The sequence below is a fragment of the Diplodia corticola genome, assembly GCF_001883845.1.
Source record: "Diplodia corticola strain CBS 112549 chromosome Unknown scaffold5, whole genome shotgun sequence".
Taxonomy (NCBI): Eukaryota; Fungi; Ascomycota; class Dothideomycetes; order Botryosphaeriales; family Botryosphaeriaceae; genus Diplodia; species Diplodia corticola.
Genome location: NW_017971484.1, coordinates 438,545 through 460,151, shown reverse-complemented (window position 1 = coordinate 460,151; position 21,607 = coordinate 438,545). Strand labels below are relative to the sequence as shown.

Genomic DNA, 21,607 nt, shown 5'->3' with positions numbered 1-21,607 from the left:
AGCAGCGAAGGGAAGAGCCAGTAAACACGCAGTACAGTACCAGTAGGGCAGGGTCGAAGAGCTGACCGCCTGCGCGCCCGGACGTATGGATGTTGGTGTTGCGGGTGAAGCTTTTTTGCGAGACGAAAAAACAAGTTCTACACCACGACTGACATCGCAACCGCCATCCATCACCTGCTCCCCGAGTCACGCAATGCGGCGTCCAGTGGCTGTCGCACCGCGTCCTACCGCTGCACAAGCGTTTCGACTCGCTACCTACCCGTCCCCCGCCCACCGTTCGATCCGCTTACCCCGTCCGCCCAGCCCTTTCCCTCTCTCCACACGCGAAGCTGCGTAGCGGGCAGGAAGCGCCGTAGACGCCTGATAGCCAGTCGCTCAAGCCAGCGGCAGCTCACACTGCCTCTGCCCGTCCATACACTACGAGAGGACCCGTACCGGCTCGAACGAGACTCAGACCACCCCAACTCCACGGCTCCGAAACACGCATACTGGAAACAACGCAGCGAGAAAAAAAAAATCGGTAGGCCCGCAAAACGCCACCACTTGCTCACAGGGAGCCCCATACGTCTGTCTGAAACCTGATTGATCTACGAAAATTTCCTGGCTTGGCCCCATCTTCCATCCACACTCACGCTTTCTCTCTCTTCCAATCAATCCTCGCTTTGGCACGTCAATTCGAGGCCGCGGTGACGGCAACGCCGACACCGGAACCGCCAGCCCTGCTACCGCTTCCCAACTCCGCCTCATCGCTTTCTGCTGCAGCAGTTGGAGGAGAAGGTTGCGCATTGCGGTAATGCTGCTTGAAATCGTACTGGATCGCATGGAGGCCCTGGTGTCACACAGAGGGGGACCCGCTCTTCCGTCAGCCATTTCATATTCTTTGCTTCCGGTTTCTCCCGTCAAGAAGTGAGAGAAAAAAAAAGAGTGGGAAGGTGTGGCAGCAAGACAGGGGAGCCATCAAAGGATATCATCATGATCGAAGTAGGAAAGGGCCGAGGGCCGAGAGAGAGCGAGAGAAAAAGAGAGAGCAAGAGAGGGCAAGCACATCAGGTGGGTACCGGGTAGCAGAGCCGCACCCGCCTCTGTCTTTTCTTCTCCTCTGTCTCCTTCTCACCTATGCGTCATCGTCCACGTCGCGCCTTCTTCACCGCCGCGCAAACAAGACTCAACCGCAATGAAAAGGCCAAAAAGCGAATGAGCAGAACAAAGCGGAAAAAAGTCATGAAATAATCGTACTCACCGCCCTCAGCTCGTCCCTCACTTTCTCGTCCTTCTCGGCGACATTGATCAGTTTGATGAAGTCGTCCTTCTCGGCCGCGAGGTCCGGGTCCTGGCCGAACAGGCGGCGGATGTTGTCGCTCGACACGGGGTCGACGACGTCGGTCCACATGCGCCGGCGCACATCGCTGTAGACGTCCAGGATCGCCTCGTCCGCCAGCCCGTCGTGGATGCCGGCAAGGCAGTCGTACAGCCCGCCGACGTCGACGATGCCGCCCGTCAGGCCGAGACCGCCGCTGTGTGATGACTGTGGTCAGCCCCGCCCCGTCGGTCTCCTTTTCACGCAATACAATGGGGCCAAAACCAGGTAAGGGAAATCAAAATTGGGTTGGTCGATGGCTGGATACGTACAACGGGTTGCACAGGTGCGCGGCGTCGGCCGCCAGCACGATCCTGCCGACGCGCATGCTGGGCGCCAGCCGCTGGTGCACGCGGTAGGGGCTGAAGCCGGCGAGCTCGTAGTCGCCGGGCTGCGGGTGTCCCGGGAGCATGGCGGCGAACTTGGCCGGTTGCCGCTCGAGCAGCTGCTCGTGGGTCAGTCCGGACCGCTCGCCGTACGACACGCGCCAGTACTCGTTTGGCGGGCCGGCCAGACGCGCGACCATGTGCCAGTGCTCCGGGTGGATGAAGAACTGGACGTCGGTGTAGCCCCAGCGCGTGAAGTCGTAGTAGACCTGGTTGTTGTGAGGAGGAGTCAGCACTCGTTTGCGTCGGTTGGGGTGGGTGGTGGCCATCGGAGGACATTGTCCTTCTTCTCCTGTCGTCTCTATTGTTCATCGGCGAACGCAGGACTGCGGAGAAACAACAACAACAATGAACTCACATTCGCCGCAACAATCTGCTCCTCCCACGTCCGCCCCGGGAACCCCTTCTCCTTCTCCCCAAACAAACTCCTCCGCACCGCGCTGCTCGCCCCATCGCACCCAACCACATAATCCGCGTACCTCCTCTCCACCCTCTTCTTCTTCTTCTCCTCCTCCTCCTTCTTCCCGTCTTCCCCTTCTTCTGCTCCCTCCTCCTCAAACTCCACATCCACCCACGCCTTCCCTTCTTCTTCTCCGCCCTGCCCCACCCCCACAACCCTCGCCCCCCAAACCAACCTCACCGCCCCAGGCCGCTTCTCCTCCGCCTCCGCCCCCACCCGCTCCAAATGCTCCACCAGCAGCGCCCCCAGCTCGTCCAGCGCCAGACACGCCGTGCGGTCCGCCGGCCCGCTGTCGAGGTCGATCCGACCCAAGAGCTCCGCACCACCAACACCACCGTTGTTGTCGTTGTTGTCGTTTTTGTTGTTGGACGACGAGGAAGAAGAAGAAGAAGAAGATGGGTGTTTCGTCCACAGCTTCTTCCACGTCATCCACCGCGGCGAGTAGCCGCGCGAACGCACGTCGGGCAGGATGCCGGCGCGCGCGAGGACGGGGACGGCTGCGGGGCCGTAGTATGCTGCGCGTCTGGCGGGGGGTTTGTGTTAGTTTGGCTTTTCTCTCTCTCTCTCTATCTCTCTCTCTCTCTCTCTCTATCTCTCTCTCTCTCTCTCTCTCTCTCTCTCTCTCTCTCTCTCTCTCTCTCTCTCGCGTTTTTCTTTTTTCTTGGAGGCGGGGAGTAGGGACTATACATACGGACGCGGGTCGAGGCCGTGAGCGGCATCGAACAAGGTGATGGTGATGGGATCGGGAGAGGGGTGGCGGGCGAGCAGGAGGGCGAGGAGGAGGCCGGAGGGGCCGGCGCCGGCGATGATGATGCTTGTGGGTGGCATTATTGCTTGGGAGTCGGACTTGTTTTTTTTTTCTCTCCCTCCCACTGACTGCAATATGATTTGTGCCCCGTCTATTCTATTCGCCTTCGGGATGGGCACAAGGTTTTTTTTTGATGGAAGAAGAAAAGCGGGCTCAACCTGCTTGTTTTTATACTTCGCTGGCAAGCGTACCAAAGTCGCTCGTGCAAAGTAGAAAAGCGAGGAGCTGCGATGTCGGGAGGAGAGAGAAGCACAAGCCTGGATGAAGGCAAAGAGATGAAACGTTTCGGTTATACCTTGGCGGTAACGGAGGGGCGATCTACTAAAGCAATGAGGGTTTCAACGGTAAAGTCGTGAGAATGTGGGGAAATAAGCTTCTTCTTCACTGGCGCGAGAGTAGTCGTTATCCCACCGTCTTTCGGATCGGATATATAGCCAGCATTGCAGCAATTGCCGGTTCAACCACAACGAACGCCCACCCGGCTGTTGATTTGGGACCCGGGCAACGAATCAACTGCCGTGCTTTCCTCCTCGGTAAACACTCTGACAGTGATGACATTTTTGGGTAGCCCAGGTCGAGACGGGGCGGGGTAGGTATGGTGCGGGGCTCGGGTACACCGTAGAGGCAAGTGGTGCGGAGACGCTTCATGGTTTTGAAACACTTCCGAGATCGGGTTTGGTCATGACGGGTGGACTTGCGGCCATTTATTTGTGGGGCATTGCGGACAATGTTGTTTGATGAGCCATCCTGTTGCTTGTCTAGGGAGCTCTCTGTGGGCTGCCTCTCTCTACCTGATTCAGTTGGTAGGCCCGACTGGGAACGTGAAGGCGGAAATGCATTGAGTAGACAAGAACCTCATCTCGTCAGGACCGACGGTAAATGCTCAAGATCGCTTGTCTCTACCCCGTCTCCAGACACTCGGCGTCCTCAATCAACGTCATCAAAGTCCTTCTTCCAATCCTCCCGTCCACCCAAGTAGCGATACACAACCCTAGAATCCAAATCCCTACACCTCGCATCATCCACCGTCGCGGTATACGTCTCCAACCCCTTCTCCCCCAACACCAGCCTCACCCCCAACCTCCTCGCCGCATCCACCGCCAACCCGAAATCCTTCCGCATCAGCTGCACCTTGAAACCGCCCCTGTACCCGTCGCTCGACGGCACGCCGGGCACGACGCCCGGGACGGGACACCAGCGGTCCAAGACGCAGCTCTGCGCGGTGCTGGCGTGGAAGACGTCGCGCAGCACGCGCGGGTCCATGCCGGCGGCCATGCCGATGCACATGGCCTCGGACGTGGCGATGGCGACGAGCCCGCTGCAGTAGTTGTTGCACAGCTTCGCCGTCAGCCCCAGCGCCGGCCCGCCGCACGCGAAGACGGCCGCGCCCATCCGCCCCAGCAGTGCCCGCAGCGCCGGCAGGTTGCCGTCTGTCCGCGCGCAGCCGAGCATGAAGGTCAGCGTGGCGCGCTGCGCGCCCAGCTGCCCGCCTGAGACGGGGGCGTCGTAGAAGGAGGCGGAGGAGGAGGAGGAGGAGGCGGTTGCGGCGGCGCGGACTTGGAGCGAGGTGGCGGTGTCGATGGTGGAGCAGTCGATGAGGAGCTTGTGGCTGGTGTTGCCGGCGAGGACGCCCGTGTCGGGGGTCAGGTAGACGGCGCGGACGTGGGAGCCTTCGGGGACCATGGAGAGGATTACGTTCTGGGGATGGCGAGGTCAGTTCGTGGCGAGGAGGTGGAGAGTTTGGGGGGGAGGTGAGGTACTGATTTGTCTGCGACTTCGCGGGAATTGGCACATGCGTGGACTTTTTCCGGATACTGCGCGCACAATGAGTCCATGACGGATGCGGAGATGTCGTACACGTAGAAGTTCGTTTCGTCTGATAGTTTTTGGATGAGGTTTTCGAGCATGGGCAGGCCCATGGTGCCCAGGCCGATGAAGCCAATGGAGTCGAACAAGGATTCCATGCTGGGCTACGAGACCGAAGAGAGTCAGCTGGGATGAGACGAAGCTGGCGAGCAGCACGAAAAGTGCCGGCAGACAGCCATTTTGTCGGCGACGAGGATGGCGTAGCGTGAGGGGTTGATGCATGAAAGATGAGTTGGAGAAGACGCCGGCCACGACTTTGGATGCGGGGCAGGTGAAGCTGGGCCACATTGCGTCACGCTTCACCTCTCGCGACTCTACAGATGCGCGGGAAACATTCTGGCTTTGTTCCGCTCGTACCAGCCGTCATCATGTGCCGCGACCAGCTCCACGCTCTCATCTTCAGCCAGCTTCCTCAGCCGCTCGATGGACTGGCTCGCTGCATCCTTGTCGAGATGGATGCATAACGTCTCGCCAGATTCGCCAGCCCAGTAACCAATCTCCTTGTCCCCGGTAAGCAGGCGCGGGTCATGGTACGCGTCGCCCGCCAGACACACCCAAGACTGTGGGCCGGTGCGGCACAGCAGGTTCACGTGCCCTGGCAAATGACCCGGCGTATCGATCGCATACATGCTTCCGTCGCCAAGCAGGTCCAACGCCGCTGGAAACGGTCCAGCTTCTGCCCATGTCCAGCTTGGACGGTCATTTGGGGCCTCTTCTCCTATTGCAGGCAGCTCCTCCGTCCTATCGTGCGGCAACAGGTTCGGATCGAAGTGCTGGTGAGATCCTTTGCCGGAAAGCCCGTGTTCGAGGATGTTCAATGCCCCATGGCCTACCAGAAAGACGGCGTTGGGGAAGTCTTCCGGGTCGCCGTGATGGTCATAGTGCACATGGCTCAGCATGACCGCGTCGACATCTTCCGGCGCAACACCACCGGCTCTCAGCAGATCGGCCGCACCCTGTAGTCGATATGGTTCGCGCGTGTGGAGGTGGTTTTGTTGGACGTGCATGTACCGCTCTGCTTTTGAGCGCAGTCCGAGGTCGAACATCAACCTGAGGGGCTGACGCGACGTCGCATTAGTGCTGCTGAAGACGTCGGAGCCTGGATGGGTAATGAGGAAAGCCAAGGAGGGGACTGTCCGCTTGGCCTCGGCATCGGCTGGATGGACAAAGAACTTTTCGGGGAGAGTGATGAAGCCTGCAGGAATCGGAGACACGGTAACAAAGGTTTGGCCAGGTTGATCCGGAGGCAACGTCATGGTGTGAGTAACACGCTAGTTTTCTGCTTGCCGGCCTGGCTTGGCGATAAATATTGCCGTATCGGGTAACTAACGGCTCTGGCTGCCGATCCCACTCAGGGAGCCCAGTGGTGCGAACTGGGACAATTTTACTCGGAGAGAGCCCAGGTAATGAGTTCGGGAGATGCGACACACTTCGCAGAGCAGCGACAATCCGATGGTGGAATGCTCCTCATACCCCGCATCCTGCTGTTCCCCGCCACGAGCCTCAACTTCCGACCCGCAACTGCCGGTCCATAACAGCGGGCTGGTATACTGGAGAATAAAATGCGAGACTCTCCACTCGCTGCTACAAGCCGCAATCCCCTCCTCTCGCATCCAACCAATCGTCCAAATCATGCCGACCCAACTCAGCGACCCGAAAGAGTACCAGAACATCTTCCACTGGGCCGAGACCCAGAAGAATGGGGAGATACCATCTTTCGGCTCCAGGAAAAATGATCCCTACACGTACCAGCCCGGGTTTGGCAACCACTTCGAATCTGAGGCGGTGCCTGGCACCATTCCTCAGGGCCAGAACAGCCCCCGCCATGTGCGCTTCGGCCTATATGCAGAGCAGATGACCGGCACCGCCTTTGTAGCCCCCAGGCACACGAACAAGCGCTCCTGGCTCTACCGAGCGCGCCCGGCCGTCGCGCATCAAGGCTTCGTAAGTACTATCACCCGCGCTGCCGTCGGAACCGCGGGCTGATGACGAATGGCCAGACCGATCTGCCAGACCTGAAAGACACAGAGGCGAACTTCCTGACCATCAATCCGCGGGTGCACATTTCGCCCACGCAGCTGGCCTGGCTGCCGTTCGACGTCCCCCCCGAGGGCGAGCCCACGGACTTCGTGACCGGCCTCAAGACGGTGGCGGGCAGCGGTGACCCCACGCTGCGCGAAGGACTAGCCACGCACGTCTACCTCGCCAACAAGAGCATGGAGAAGAAAGCCTTCGTCAACAGCGATGGCGAGATGCTCATCGTGCCGCAGCAAGGCGCGCTAGATATCCAAACCGAATTCGGCCACCTATACGTCCAACCCGGCGAAATCTGCGTCATCCAGCGCGGTCAGCGCTTCAAGGTGAAAATCGACCAGCCCTCGCGCGGCTACATCCTCGAGATCTGGGGCTCGTCCTGGGAGCTGCCCGCCCTCGGACCCCTCGGCGCCAACGGCCTCGCCAACCCCCGCGACTTCCAGCACCCCGTCGCGAGCTACGAAGTCACGCGCGACGACCCCTGGGAAATCGTATACAAACTGGGCGGCAAGTTCTTCCGCAGCACCCAGAACCACGGGCCCTTCGACGTCGTGGCGTGGCACGGCAACTACGTCCCGTTCAAGTACGACCTCACCAAGTTCGTCAACGTCGGCAGCATCTCCGTCGACCACATCGACCCGAGCATATTCTGCGTCTTGACCGCGCCGTCGCGCGACCCCGCCGCGCCCCTGGCCGACTTCCTCATCTTCAGCCCGCGCTGGGACGTCGCGAGCCACACCTATCGGCCCCCGTACTACCACCGCAACGTGGCGTCGGAGCTCATGGGCCTGATTTACGGCGACTACGGCGGCCGGTCGGACGCGTTCCAGCCGGGGAGCATCTCGTTCGAGTGCGGCATGGTGCCGCACGGCGTCGCGTACGAGCAGTTCAAGGCCGCGTCGGAGAACGAGCAGCCGCAGGTGCAGATATCGCTGGCCAGCATCGCCTTCATGTTCGAGAGCAGCCGCCCCTTTACCATCACCGACTACGCGTGGACCAGCGGGAAGAAGCACGAGCATGAGCCCAAGATGTGGGATGATCTGGTGGATAATTTTTCGAGCTACAAGGATGAGGTGGAGGGGATCTTGGCGAGGAAGGCGGAGGGGTTGAAGATTCGTTGAGGGGATGATAGGGAGAGCTAGGCACTGGTTCGGCGTGAAGCAAGCATCGATTGACTCCCTGCGTAGGATATCCACCAAGTTTTCGTTTTTCTCAAATATTCTCCAATCAAGGCATCATCATCATCATCAAGCAGTCTAAGACGAGCACTTGAACCGAAACTTCGTCTTCTGGAAGCTCAGACCATGAGGGGTAGCTCTGGGCCCCAGTGCGGGGTTCATGCTTCCCCCCCCTCATCCTTGGACGAGCCCCACTCCCCCTCCCGCGCCACCCGCGTGGGGCAAGATTGGGATCCTTGTCCCCCTTCCTTCTTTGGCGCATGGCTTGCGTCTTTCTCCACCTGCGTCGGATTTATTCTGCCGAACGACCAGTCGTCGCTATCCGAGCTAAAGCAGTGCAGCGTAGTACGTCGTTACTTCATGGAATGGGTTTGTGGAGCTCGAGAAGAAGATGTATGAAGCATGACCGACATGGCTGGGTGAGTGATTGAGCAGAGGGTGTGGATGAGGAACAAAGGCGGGTGATGCCGCTGGCGTTTTCTTTGTGATCATTATGTACGGCCTGCACAATGGCTGGAAGAGCTTCCCCACCTGCGAATCGAGGCTTGGCGACCACCAGAGTCCACGTATGCAGATTGTGGCTGGAGATATTTGGTCAGCAGGCTTGGTAGGTGCAGCCAGCAACTGTTCACCTGTAGCCAATAGGCGTCGCTTGAAGCTGACGTGCACTGCGAATCGACTAAGGTATGATACGGAGAGGGGGGGGACTATGTTGGCCAAGCAGGCCCTAGTCGATTCCAGATGGACAAACTGCTGACTGATTGTACAAATTATGGAGTTTGGGCGTTTGCAATTACGTATTCTTTGTATGAGCTGACTATAAGTCGGCTACCTCTCTACGTAGATTTCATAGCTTGACGAATTCAATCACACTCTATGGAGGACCTTTTCAATTAGGGGCCAGTCCATCGGTCGTACGGAGCCAATGGAAAACGTCTCATGGAGATACATGCCGTGTGTCCTTCATCCTCTCCAACCAGCCGACCCAGTGACCTTACAGTCTGTACTACCATGCAGACGCTGGATTCTCTTCAGCGGTCACAGAATATCATCGACTCATGCTTTCCAAGTCAAAGAATCGTTCTGCACCTCTCGAAGTGAATGAGTACCATTAGGTTGCTTTCTACTATTGAGACATGTGGTAGAACAGAATGAACGGCTCTGAGTCTTTGGCCCTTGGCCGACATCCGCCTTCTCATCAAACATATATCGGCGAGTTTGAGATTACTCTTGATGTTCATACTCATTGTGGACCAAGGTGGCTGTAAACGTGAAGTGCATTGCTCGCCGATTTTGGTCGTTGACCTATACAATGGCTGCACATACCGGTGTTAGCCAACATACGACTGCATTGTTCGTATACAGTGTGGTGGAATCGGTACAGAGGATTTTCGAAAGCTGTTCATACTACATTGTCAAGCGTTAACAATGTAATAGTCACTATCCGAGAAGCGTTATATATACCCTCTTATTCTGCATTTTACAAGTCCACACAGCGCCTTACTCCTCGCAAGACATGGATCCACAAGCAACCATGCGGGCGTTCAACGACGCCGATTTGGAGAGCATGCCGGCGGAAGTCATGGATGTCATCTGCGACACTGGTGGTCTCTCATTCAGGGACAACATGAACTTGCGGCTGACATCGAGAGCGATCCGGAGAAGTACGTGGGAGTGGTTCCGGCGCCACACAGTCAAGATGCCGCATGGCTCGGACGGTACCCCCAACACTCTACACGTCTCGATGACGCCCGCCGGCCTCGATGGCTTTCGTTGGTGGACAATCCACCAGAAGAACACCCAAGAGATCAAGACCATCCACATCAATGTGGCACAATTCAACGCTGGCTGCCTTGAGAAGCTTCGTCAAGACCTCGACAATATTCTAAAGTACGATGGGCTCGCTACTCCTTCAGTCACATTTAGCCCGCGTCTTACGGGAAAGGTCCGCCAGAGGGTGTCACACTTCTACATGAAGACAGCACTCATTGCCCACAGGAGCAAAGGCCTGGACAGCTCAGATCCCATGCGCCATAGCCACATATTTGGTAGCATCAAGGACTTGATCCATCTGCGGTATTTGAAATACCACATGGAGCATGCCGAGCAGGTGCGTATGAAGTCGGCGGGCGAGGAGTCTATGCTCTTCAATGAGGCCTTCAACAGCCTCACTGAGCTGGAGGCGATGGCCATCGGAAGCTGGAATATTCCAAACCTGTACGATGATATGCAGATGACGGAGCGGGTGATGGCCGACCATCCGAAGGCCTTCAAGTTCAAAGACGATGTTCCTGCCCACAAGAGGCTGCTGACTTCGGACAGGCCTCAACTGCCCCATATTCCGGGCTACGGCACCATGCTGCGGACAGACACCCTTAAAAGGGTCTTCAACTTGATGGCAGGCAATCCCAAGCAACTGAAGAGCCTGATTGTCCAGAACAACTCGGTAAGCCTGGACCCGATGTGCGCCTTCAAGCAGCCTACCGATGAAGAGGCTGGGATCTGGGCCTTCTGCTTGCCGCAGTCAACGCTTGAGAGCTTGAAGCCAACGTTGGCTAACCTGCGCAAGATCCATCTCACGCTTTCCAACGGTGAGTACAACGCTGGGCCAGTCGGCTACACGGCAAAGCAAGACACAGACGCCTTTGTTCGATTCCTGTCGGCACTGCCGAACCTCCAAACATTCCAGCTTGCCGCCGCGTCCGAGACGCTATTCACTGACGACTTCATCTTTCCAGTGCTCAACGCCCTGCCCCCGACCGTGACGACGATCCACCTCTACGACTTCATCGCCTCGGTCCCGACGCTGTGCGGCTTCCTGACCAAGCACAGCGAGACCCTGCTGGATGTCCGCTTCACGCGCGCCTACCTGGTCAAGGCGTCCTGGACTCCGGTGTTCGAGACGATGGCGGAGAACCTCACGGCTCTCACTCACTTCTGCTTCGAGCGGCTGTGGGAGCTGCATCCCGAATACGCCGACAAGGTCTTCTTCGACGAGGAGCGGGACACGCACGAGGATGTGTTTGGCGAGCGTACCTACTACGTTCTTGACCACGCCGACTTGGAGGCCGGCAGGTTTGACCAGAGGGGCAACTGGGTGTTTGAGGACAGGTACGATGCCCTTACTGGGGACGGTTCCGACATGCCTATCGAGGACAAACTTGGAATCGCGATTGACAGCGAGAGGGAGACCTGGCCGTACAAGTTCCTCGACAGGAAGTTGATCAACCACGTTTGCAAGGTCTTTGGCAAGCGGGAGGGCGACTTCAAGGTTCCGAAACCGTTTGATCCATGAACAAGCTGCTGCGCGGCTGACTGGCTTCCGGTGATGGTTTCTTGAGAACATACTTGGTCAGATTTGTGTTAGATTTGTGTCTTGGATTTGTGCCTTGAAATATGAATGTCTGCAAAACGAACCCCACAGAAGAGTGACAGTGATTACATAAATATAACGCCCCTCGCGTGCATGTCCTGATGTGCAGCGCGATCATGATATCATGGTGTTGAGCACCGTTTTCAGCTAATGATGATGACGTCCATCGAACCACGCAGCAAACATCTTGCGTAGATTCGGTCTCCGTCGAAGCAGGCCAGCCATCTCCACCCTTTTTATATGGCGCAATGTGCGTACATACACATATACATACCTTCCCCGCAGGGAGACGGCATCCGAAAACGAACAGTCCGCCGTTTCCCGTGGTGAAGAAGGCTAAAGATCGCACACAGTGTGAGTGGCCCGCAAGGCGCTGCAAAAAAGGAAAGAAAAAAAGGAATGTGTTTTGCGGGGTCGTGGGATAGTGGGGGCGACAAAAGAATTCCCAACCCACCAAAATCTCTCCTCCCCCACTCGTGGGGCGATCTGTTCATAGTGATTTCACCAAGGTACCAGGGAGGGGGGCAGAAGACGACCCCGCATAAAAAGGTGGTGGCACGCTCTGGCGGTTTTCCCAGCCCCACTCACTCCCTCTTTCCTCGATCCTCAACTCTGCTCGAACATCGCCCGACTTCGGGATATTCTTGCGTCCTTCTTTGGTTAATCGGCCTTTATTGAAGCGAAACGTGTCTCAACTTCCCACAATCAAACGAAGCCCGCATCTCCACCGAAAGAACGACTGTATTAAGAATAAAAATAAAAATAAAAGGAAGGCCGTGAGATAGCCCAGCTTGACCTCTCTATCAGGACCGATATCAAAATACACACACGAACCATACGCCAGCAACGATGTATCCTCCCCCGAAAACGCCCATTTATTTTCATCTTATTCTTTTTCTGCATGTCCCACGAGCTGAATGCCTGAAACCGTCTTCTGTCTCATCTATCTCGAACCATTCGACGCGCAAATAAAATAAAAAAGGCACATCGAATCTCAGCTCTTCATGGCCACCACCGCATCCTGAAAGTCGCGCTCATACGCATCAGCCAACTTCATCAGCACAGACCCCATCCGCGGCGTCACTGTAGAAGCAAAAAAAGTTAGTTCATCATCGGCCGATCAAACTCCACGAACGAGAGAGAGAGAGAGAGAGAGAGAGAGAGAGAGAGAGAGAGAGAGAGAGAGAGAGCGAAAAGAGAAAAGACTCACCACCCCAAACCCACGTATCCGACAAAAACCCCGCACAAGTCCTCGCCACCGCCGCCGCGAGGCTCCCACCACTCCTCCCATCCGCCCCGGCAGCAGCAGCAGCAGCAGCAGCACCATCAAACTCGACCTCCATCTCCCCCAAGAAATGCTCCACATCCTTCAGAATCGCCTTCACCGCCTCACCCTCGACCCCTTCTTCCTCTTCACCACCATTGTCCACCAACGCCGTCGCACCACCACCACCACCCCTCCTCAGCCCCCGCCTCTGCTGCTGCTGCTGCTGCTGCTGCTGTTGCTGTTGCCGCCCCTCAACGCCCTTTCCTCCCCCCTGCCGCAGCCCCTGCCGCAGCCGCACCCGCCCAACCTCGACCCCGTGCACCCACTTCGTCAAAAACAAGCCGGCGTCCCACCACGCCACCGCGTGCTCGACGCTCCAGCCAAACGCCGCCGTCTTGCGCACCAGCAGCGGGGGGCAGCCCACCTTCGCAGGGAGGGTGAAGCCGTCGCACGCGTGTCTGGCGCCTTTGATGGCAAAGGATGACGATGATGACGATGCTGCTGCTGCTGCTGCTGCTGCTCCTACTTCCAGCGGCGCGCGCAGGTACGCTTCCACGGCGGCGGAGACGACGGCGTCGCTGTCCGAGGCGAGGACCGCGCGGTCGAAGGCGGGCGCGCCGGCGCCGGCGGCCGAGAGGCGCGTGCCGGCGATGCGGAGGAGGGCGTTGGTGTTGGAGAGGAGCGACGAGGAAGAGGGGGACCGGGTTCGTTGAGGGGCGGCGTGGTGCGGGTGTTGGTAGTCCTCGGTGCAGTCGTCGTCGTCGTCGTCGCCGTTGTCGCCGTCGCCGTTGTTCTTGTTGTTTTTGTTGTTGTTGGTGTTGTTGCGGCTGTGGTTGACGGCCGCGCGCTGGCACTTTTCGATGGAAGATGCCGCGTCCGCGAGAAGGAGGGAGTGAGGGCTGCTTCTGGGGACGGCGGATTTGCTGCTGCTGCTGCTGCTGCTGCCGCCGAGACTTTGGGAGATCTGCGAGATGTGCCAGACGTGGATGTTTGCGGCATGCGCGACGACGAGGCCTGCGAAACCTGTCGAATATGCTGGCTGCTCTTCCTCTGGCGAATCCTGCGATTGGGTCTGCGACAGGGCATCCGACATTGCTTCCTGCACTGTCTTGAGTGGCTCTTCTTGCATTTCCTTCCTCCTCTCCGCCCACTGCCCGGCTGTTTTCGTATCCCAGAGATCGTCCCTCGCTGGAAGCTCCACTTGAAGGTCCTCGCCGACTGAGAACCAAGGGCTTGTACCATAAGCCACGGAGATGAGATTGCTCAGGATAAGAATCCCGCAGAGGACTCGCTTGCTGGATTCCTCGCTGACCCAGTCCTCCCACATGGCGCTCTCTCTGTCGGGATCCGCCGTTGAATGCGTCCGTCGGAGGCGGTATTCCGCAACGAAGAAGCCACTCCTTTCTATGCTGGAGAGGACGAGAGCGGCCCTCCCACTGAACACGGAATACACGGCAAGGAGCAAGCTCCCTTGCACTGCCCACAAAGGTGCTGGTGAAGAAGAGTTCACTTTGCGGCATGTGGATATGGCAGAATGCAGTAGCGGACTGGCAATCTCATGCAGTATGGCTGCGCGTCGTCTGTCTAGGCGGTACAGTGCCCCAATACAGCAAATTGCTAGGAGAAGTGGGCTTGGTGTCGACTCCAGCTTCATAGAGGGGAAGTGGACGACTGGAAAATGACGGTGGAAGCAGTTGATGTAGCCCTCGATGAACTTCTGCAACTCTTTAGCGTTGGGAAGCTTGCTCCCATCCCAGTCCTCTTTTCTTGTCCGGGCCTGAAGGTCCGTGTAGATGCTCGAGTAAACGCCGGCATCCACCACCAGCTTTGGTGACTCACAGGCGTTCTCGTTGGATCTCCCAACAGATGTTTTCCGATTAACGGCGCCGAGGTTCGGCAACGGATCTTTGAAGGAAAAACTAGAGTCGAACAAAGACGTGCTCGGATGAGCAGAGGAGTCGTGAGCGCTCATCAGAAAGGGATCAATCGGAATTGAGAATTCCAGGCTGTCCGGAGAGATCAAGGAGTCCATGTTATTCTGCGCCATGTCCGATGGCGGCTCTGGAGGCGACCAGAAGTCCCGAAAAATGTCAATCGACGTTGAATCGAGCTCATGGTGCCAGTCGTGCTGCGAAGCACCACGGTTGTCGATGTTGGCATTTCCGTGGACCGTCACTCTTCGGCGTTTGGGTGGCGGACTCAGGGCATCTTTGGCGGCATCCATTGAGTCGTTTCTGGACTCAATGCTTGGCACCGCCGCCTGGGAGCTCCGGCTATGCTTTGGACTCATCATATCGAGATCCAGCGGCTGTTGCGGGTCACAGAGTTGCGGGTCGATTGGCATGAAAGGGGGTTGCATTTGTACTTCCTGGAGAGCCATGATTGGCTCGCCCCATGGCTGCAGGCTGCCTGATGCCTGCTCTGGACAGCTCTGCGGGCTCGGATAGAGAGCCTCGACCGCGTTACCAAAGGCAAACGATGGCGACATGACGTCGGCAGGAACAAAGATCTGGGAACTCCGACGGGCGTCCGTAACGGCTAGTTGATGCGGAGAGAGCTCTGCTGAGGTGGCCACAGGCGCGAACCTGTCGGGTCGAGCGGGCTGCTGGCGGGCTTCGCTCTCAGGCTCGAAATGCTGGGTGAGATCGGGCTGGGAGGAGTCATTGCTCGGAATGGACACATTGATGGTCTCTGTCGACTCTGACGAGGTCCGCGAAGCAGGGGAATCCGGGATGGCGGTGGCAACGGACTGCCTCCTCTTTTCGGAGTGCAATGTCTTTTCGTGGCGGGTGACCAGGTCCTTGCGGGCATACTTTTTGTGGCAGTACTGGCAGGCAAAGGGGCGCTCACGGGTATGGATGCGCTCGTGGCGCGAGCAGTGCTCGCTCCTCTTGAACACCCTGGCGCATGTGCTGCACTTGTAGACTCTCCGCTGCTTGCCGGACATGTTGGGCTGTGGGGTGGCGTCTCCGTCGGGCGAGCGCCGGGAGCAGCACAATGAATCCTGCATTGGGGTGTCAGCACGCCCGGGCAAGCAAGGTGGTGACAATGCAGGGCAGCGGATGGACAGGCAGTCGACGGCGGCGTCGCGCGGTCGTTCGGAGCGGACCTTATCAACTCCGGCGCCGCTGGGCTGGATGGACATGGGACGGCATACCGTGTCTCGGCGAGCGCTAGCTCGGGATCGTATTCGAGTCAGAGAGCGTGGGCGCCTCGAATGGTCGCTTGGTTTGCGGTGAGGTTGGAGAGTAGAGGCGGGACGCGCAGGGCAAGGCTACGACGTAGTCCTGAGCCGCGCCATTAGTCCCAACCGGCGGCAAGCCAGCTGCCAAGTTGGTTGCGCGGGACCCCGGAAGCATCGCCAAAAAGGCGGGGAAAGCTTCAGGCTTCTCCGCGAAAGAGAACGGGGATCGGCCGCGCACTGATGAGGCGGCACGCATGCAGCGCCTCTGCAGGGCCCGCCCAAGTCCAAGCTCGGCAGTGGAGCTGTGCCGAACTGCCGCGGGTGTGCACGTCTGGCCCAGCAGCGCACATAGCAGCGCACATGACTGCCGTCACCCGTGAAATCCGATGAAATGCTCCCGCCCTCACTGGCCGCCAGGCCCATCAAGGCCCATTGCCCATGACTCGCGCCGCCGCCGCCCGTCCGCCCGCCCAGCCTCTTTAGCCGCGACACGAGCCCTGAGCCCTTTACTCAGCCGTTAGGAATTAACCCGCACTCGCACTCCATCGGCGAAATAAAATCGGGTCGGCAATCATGTCACGGGAAAGCGCTGCGTGCAGGGTCATGAAATCAATTGTCTGCCTCGTGGCCATGCTCATTATCTCGTTACACGGACAACCCGTCCCGGTGCACGCTTGCCCCGAAGAGTGCTCGTCTGCATCCCCTGCTGATGTCTAGCCGCCATAACAAAACTTTTCCAGCGGGCCCTGTGCCGCTTTACGGCTTCGGGACCCTCAGCGTCTTGCTGACCATGAGACATCCGTGCAGCAAGAACATGCCGATGACGGGGTGGAACTCCAACGACGTGCCAGCCAGCGCCGTGCCGAGCGGCACATCGTCCAGGATCCAGCCCTTGTACACCCAGTATGCCATGATACTATCGAGCCCGAGCGACATGGGGATGGGCGTGCCCTCAAAGTACTGTGCCTTGCCCGACGCATCCTTGGGAACGAGCTGAGTCGTGACGTTGAAGCGCGCGAGACGCGTAAGACCGCAAAGGACGTAGAAAGTCAGGAGCAAGTGGTCCACGGGCGTGCGAAGGCCGATAGCCATGGCGCAACAGACGGGCGCGACGCCAAACGAGATCTAAGCTGGCCGTCAGCACCGGCTGGGAACAGCGGGTCCTTCACACGTACCAGGTCTGCCAAGGAGTCGAGCTCCTGGCCCATCATCGACGCCTTCTTCCTCCACCTAGCAACCTTGCCGTCCATGAAATCGAAGAACAGGCCGAAGGGCATGAAGGCCAGAGCTGCCCACAGGTTGCCCAGGTCGCTCGGCTCGCCGAGGCAGTAGCGCATCGAGGAGAACACGGACATGACACCGCAGAATCCTGCCACAACTCGTCAGCACGGTGCGCGCTTCGTCGGTAGGTTCTGAGCTTACCGTTCAGCTCTGTGATCACGTCCGCGAGGTGCAGGGCCCTGTACCGGTTAGCTCATGGCCGCCCTTGCCATTGCGCAGCCGACACGTACTTGATCATCGAGAAATGGCCCGCGTCGGCAGAGAGGAGCCGCTTCTGCTTTTCCATGCCTGTAGGACGGTGAGTGACTATCTTCCGGAGCCAGCGACGCGTGGAAACGCACTTGGGTTCTCAGCAACCGGCGCGGAGCTGCCGTCCTTGTCGGCGCTGTTTCCGGTACCGCTCCTTCGCGACATGATGGCGCCTAGTGATGCGGGAAAGGGGATATGAGGATGCGGGAGGGTGAGTTCTGAGTAGGGTGGTGGATGCAAGAGGCTGTGCAGCGACACTTTGTTTTCCAGGACAAGATCTCGGGCCAGGCCAGACCGAAACGTCATCGCTTGTCGCTCCGGCGGCTGCCAGCCCACGCTAACCTTGTCAACGTGGATCAGGTTCCCAAAACAAGTCACGCAGGTTTCTCAGCCACAGACACAGGGCTGAACGTAGAATTCAGGCTGGTCATTTGCCCGTCACTCAGATGAACTTTTTGCATTTTGTTGCTGGAGCTTTACGCTCCATTAGACCCAAAACCCCTCAGACTGTCACCGTCTGGTAAATTCGTACAGAGAAAAGAGCCACTCCCAATCCGCGAACGCCGTCCCATGAGCCGTAAAGCACAAGCAAAGGCTGTCATCGACTAGTAGCGGCCCCTGCCCCTGCCACCTCCTCTAGGAGCGCCACGGCCACCACTGAAGCCTCCACTGCTGAAGCCTCCCCTCGAGCCTCCGCGACCTCCGAAGCTGCCGCCGCGACCACGCGGTGCACCGCCACGGCCACCACGGCCGCCAAAGCCGCCGCCAAAGCTGCCGCGACCACCGCGGGGTGCACCGCCACGACCGGATCCACCAGCGCGCTTGGGCTTGGGCATTCCTGGAAATCCGTTAGAAATTTGTCGGTACGATAGCAAATCTGATTCTTACCACCCGGGGGCTTGGGCTTCGGAAGGAACCTGCACACAAAATTCATCAGCAATCTTTGTCCCATCGCGCTTCTTCAGGACTGATCCCACCTGTCCAAGGGCAGGAGCTTGTCGCCGCCAATGTAGAACTTGTCACCCTGCTTGAAGGAGGTGGCCTGGATGCCCTCCTGGGGCTTGATGGTGAAGTAGACCTGGTTCAGAGGACCGAGGATCTCGTCGACCTTGCCGATCGGGCTCTGTGTCCCCGTCAATATTTCCGAACTGCCACATGATGTCTTGCATGCGTGCTTGCCTTGTTCTCGAGGTAGATGGGAGCGTTGAAGTAGGGGATCTTGGTGTTGATCGACTCGCACACAATCTCGCCTTCGCAAGCGTGCATGAAGGAACCCATCTCTGCTTTTTGTCAGCGTGTGCCCGGCCATTGGAGTCGCAGCACTCACCGAAGACCTGGTCAGGCGGGCCCATGGGCTGCGAGAAACCACCACGGCCTGCGACACCCCGACGTTAGCATCACTGCGACTTTCCCCCGGCGTGCAAGGCCCACAAACCTCCACCACGGCCGCCGCGAAATCCGCCGCCGCCGCCACGGGCGCCAAAGCTTCCACCGCCGCGACCACCGCCGCGGGAGCCTCCTCGGAACGACATGTTGTGCAGTTGGTATGGGATCGGGAGCGGAAGAGGGTTGTCGCAGGTGAAGGAGCTCCAGCGCGGGCGCCGTGTTCGCGTCCACGGAATTTTTGCAGCGGCGGCCGGCAGATCTCCGGGTCGGCGGCGTGAGTCACGCTAGTGACTCAAGAGGACAAGTTCAGCTTTTATTTGACAGACGTGCATTCTGCCCCTCCCCCAATTGAACCATAACCCACCCCATACTCCACCATGGACGCTGTCAAGGACGCCGTAGAGGGCGTCAAGAACCTGGCCGTCGGCGAGAAGCAGCAGCCCAAGAAGGAGAAGCAGCCCAAGAAGGACAAGAAGAAGGGCGGTGAAGAGGCCGACGCCCGCCCGCTGGAAATCGCCCCCCCGCCTGAGTATCTGGACCACAGGATTAAGATCTTCGAGGAACTCAAGGCCAAGTACGATGCCGATGTTGCCGCCAAGCCCCGCGAGCCCATCAACATCACCCTGCCCGACGGCAAGGTCCATGTCGGCGAGTCCTGGGTCACCTCGCCTGCCGACATTGCACGTGGCATCAGCAAGTCCCTGTTTGAGCGCACTGTGATCACCCGCGTCGATGGTGAGCTGTGGGATCTCGAGCGCCCGCTGGAGAAGAGCTGTAGCCTTGAGCTCCTTGACTTTGAGCACCCCGAGGGCAAGAAGGTCTTCTGGCACTCCAGTGCTCACATCCTCGGAGAGGCCGCCGAGAGGAGATTTGGCTGCGACCTGTGCATCGGCCCGCCCGTTGAGGATGGTTTTTACTACGAAATGGCCCTTCCCGGCGGCGAGCCCGTCCAGCAGACTGACTACAAGCCCCTGGAGAAGATTGCCGACAAGGCCATCAAGGAAAAGCAGAAGTTTGAGCGTCTGACCCTGACCAAGGAGGACCTGCTTGAGATGTTCAAAACCAACAAGTACAAGCAGCACATCATTAAGGACAAGATCCCCGATGGCACCAGCACCACCGTCTACCGCTGCGGTCCTCTCATCGACCTCTGCCGTGGACCCCACGTCCCCCACACCGGCAGGGTCAAGTTCTTCAAGATTATGAAGGTATGACATGCTGCAGCTAACACTAAAACAAACATACTGAAGAAAAAACACTAGAACTCTGCCTCCTACTTCCTTGGAGACGCCAAGAACGACTCTCTCCAGCGTATCTACGGTGTCTCCTTCCCTGAGAAGAAGATGATGGACGAGCACTTGAAGTACCTTGAGGAGGCCGCCAAGCGTGACCACCGCAAGATTGGCAAGGAGCAGGAGCTGTTCTTCTTCCACGAGTGGTCTCCGGGCTCTGCCTTCTTCCTGCCCCATGGTATGATCATCTACAACACTCTGCAGTCCTTCCTGCGTGATGAGTACTGGAGACGTGGCTACCAGGAAGTCCAGTCTCCCAACATGTACAATGCCGATCTCTGGAAGCGCTCTGGTCACTGGCAGCACTACAGGGACGACATGTTCACCTTCGAGGTCGAGAAGGATGCGTGGGCGTTGAAGCCCATGAACTGCCCGGGCCACTGCCTGCTCTTCGGCCACAGGGAGCGCAGCTACAGGGAGCTGCCCATGAGGATTGCCGATTTCGGCGTGCTTCACCGTAATGAGGCCTCGGGTGCGCTCACTGGCTTGACCCGTGTGCGTCGTTTCCAGCAGGATGATACCCACATTTTCTGTACCGAGGACCAGATTGAGCAGGAGATTACGGGTCTTTTCGATTTCCTCCAGACGGTCTACGGCAAGTTTGGTTTCACCTTCAAGATGAAGCTCTCCACCCGCCCTGAGGGCCACCTTGGTGATGTCGAGACCTGGGACATTGCCGAGGCCAAGTTGACGGCTGCTTTGGATAAGTTCACGGCGCAGGGTGGTGAGAAGTGGGAGCTCAACCCCGGTGATGGTGCTTTCTACGGCCCCAAGATCGATATCACCATTTCGGACGCGCTCAAGCGTGACCATCAATGCGCCACGATCCAACTTGACTTCCAGCTTCCCCAGCAGTTCAACCTGGAGTACATGAGCGCTGAGAAGGTCGAGAAGCCCAAGGACGCTCCCAAGGCCGAGGCCCCCAAGGCCGAGGCCCCCAAGGCTGAGGCGCCTAAGGAGGGCGAAGCGAAGAAGGATGTCATGGAGGCCGCCAGAAAGCCGCTTACCCCCGGATGCGCTCGCCCGGTCATGATCCACCGTGCCATCTACGGCAGCTTTGAGCGCTTCATCGCCATCCTCACCGAACATTTCGCCGGCAAGTGGCCCTTCTGGCTCAGCCCTCGCCAGATCCTGGTCGTCCCGGTCATGCCCGCCGTCAACGACTACGTGCACGAGTTGCAGGGCATCTTCCGCGCCAAGGGCATGCACGTCGACGTCGACGTCAGCGGCAACACGATGCAGAAGAAGATCCGCACCGGCCAGCTGCAGCAGTACAACTTCATCTTCGTCGTGGGTGCCGAGGAGAAGGAACAGCGCAAGGTCAATATCCGCAACCGTGATGACCAGGCTACCCAGCAGAGAGGTGAGCTCGTCGATCTGGATGCGGCTATCGAGAAGCTGGTGGCTCTCAAGGAGAACAGGGCTCTCGCTACTGCCCTCTAGGTGTTTAGTGTGCAGACAAAACAACTTTCTTCCGGAAAAGGAG

General features: G+C 58.4%; 9 protein-coding genes across 9 annotated transcripts; 3 read left to right on the top strand and 6 right to left on the bottom strand.

Annotated features, from left to right (window-relative positions):
- Positions 1-670: 670 nt before the first annotated feature.
- Positions 671-3,031, bottom strand: BKCO1_5000153 (fad binding domain-containing protein; the record flags this gene model as incomplete). The annotated part of the gene is made up of 5 exons (XM_020276738.1): positions 671-829; positions 1,241-1,514; positions 1,630-1,952; positions 2,102-2,726; positions 2,895-3,031. The coding sequence occupies 5 exons, from the start codon at positions 3,029-3,031 to the stop codon at positions 671-673; spliced, it is 1,518 nt and encodes a 505-aa protein (XP_020134149.1).
- Positions 3,032-3,938: 907 nt separating this feature from the next.
- Positions 3,939-4,975, bottom strand: BKCO1_5000152 (3-hydroxyisobutyrate dehydrogenase; the record flags this gene model as incomplete). The annotated part of the gene is made up of 2 exons (XM_020276737.1): positions 3,939-4,709; positions 4,772-4,975. 2 exons carry the CDS (start codon positions 4,973-4,975, stop codon positions 3,939-3,941), a joined length of 975 nt encoding a protein of 324 aa, XP_020134148.1.
- A 216-nt stretch (positions 4,976-5,191) lies between these two features.
- On the bottom strand, positions 5,192-6,133 carry BKCO1_5000151 (metallo-hydrolase oxidoreductase; the record flags this gene model as incomplete). Its single annotated transcript, XM_020276736.1, has 1 exon — positions 5,192-6,133. The coding sequence occupies one exon, from the start codon at positions 6,131-6,133 to the stop codon at positions 5,192-5,194; it is 942 nt and encodes a 313-aa protein (XP_020134147.1).
- A 376-nt stretch (positions 6,134-6,509) lies between these two features.
- On the top strand, positions 6,510-8,032 carry BKCO1_5000150 (homogentisate-dioxygenase; the record flags this gene model as incomplete). Its single annotated transcript, XM_020276735.1, has 2 exons — positions 6,510-6,821; positions 6,878-8,032. The coding sequence occupies 2 exons, from the start codon at positions 6,510-6,512 to the stop codon at positions 8,030-8,032; spliced, it is 1,467 nt and encodes a 488-aa protein (XP_020134146.1).
- A 1,573-nt stretch (positions 8,033-9,605) lies between these two features.
- On the top strand, positions 9,606-11,384 carry BKCO1_5000149 (uncharacterized protein; the record flags this gene model as incomplete). The annotated part of the gene is made up of 1 exon (XM_020276733.1): positions 9,606-11,384. The coding sequence occupies one exon, from the start codon at positions 9,606-9,608 to the stop codon at positions 11,382-11,384; it is 1,779 nt and encodes a 592-aa protein (XP_020134015.1).
- A 1,072-nt stretch (positions 11,385-12,456) lies between these two features.
- Positions 12,457-15,874, bottom strand: BKCO1_5000148 (zinc finger protein; the record flags this gene model as incomplete). Its single annotated transcript, XM_020276732.1, has 2 exons — positions 12,457-12,545; positions 12,673-15,874. The coding sequence occupies 2 exons, from the start codon at positions 15,872-15,874 to the stop codon at positions 12,457-12,459; spliced, it is 3,291 nt and encodes a 1,096-aa protein (XP_020134016.1).
- A 795-nt stretch (positions 15,875-16,669) lies between these two features.
- Positions 16,670-17,608, bottom strand: BKCO1_5000147 (phosphatidylserine synthase; the record flags this gene model as incomplete). Its single annotated transcript, XM_020276731.1, has 5 exons — positions 16,670-17,038; positions 17,089-17,282; positions 17,336-17,373; positions 17,425-17,482; positions 17,536-17,608. The coding sequence occupies 5 exons, from the start codon at positions 17,606-17,608 to the stop codon at positions 16,670-16,672; spliced, it is 732 nt and encodes a 243-aa protein (XP_020134017.1).
- Positions 17,609-18,048: 440 nt separating this feature from the next.
- BKCO1_5000146 (h aca ribonucleoprotein complex subunit 1) lies at positions 18,049-18,975 on the bottom strand (the record flags this gene model as incomplete). Its single annotated transcript, XM_020276730.1, has 6 exons — positions 18,049-18,281; positions 18,332-18,360; positions 18,421-18,566; positions 18,623-18,723; positions 18,771-18,818; positions 18,879-18,975. The coding sequence occupies 6 exons, from the start codon at positions 18,973-18,975 to the stop codon at positions 18,049-18,051; spliced, it is 654 nt and encodes a 217-aa protein (XP_020134018.1).
- Positions 18,976-19,206: 231 nt separating this feature from the next.
- Positions 19,207-21,564, top strand: BKCO1_5000145 (threonyl-trna synthetase; the record flags this gene model as incomplete). Its single annotated transcript, XM_020276729.1, has 2 exons — positions 19,207-20,037; positions 20,092-21,564. The coding sequence occupies 2 exons, from the start codon at positions 19,207-19,209 to the stop codon at positions 21,562-21,564; spliced, it is 2,304 nt and encodes a 767-aa protein (XP_020134019.1).
- Positions 21,565-21,607: the final 43 nt, after the last annotated feature.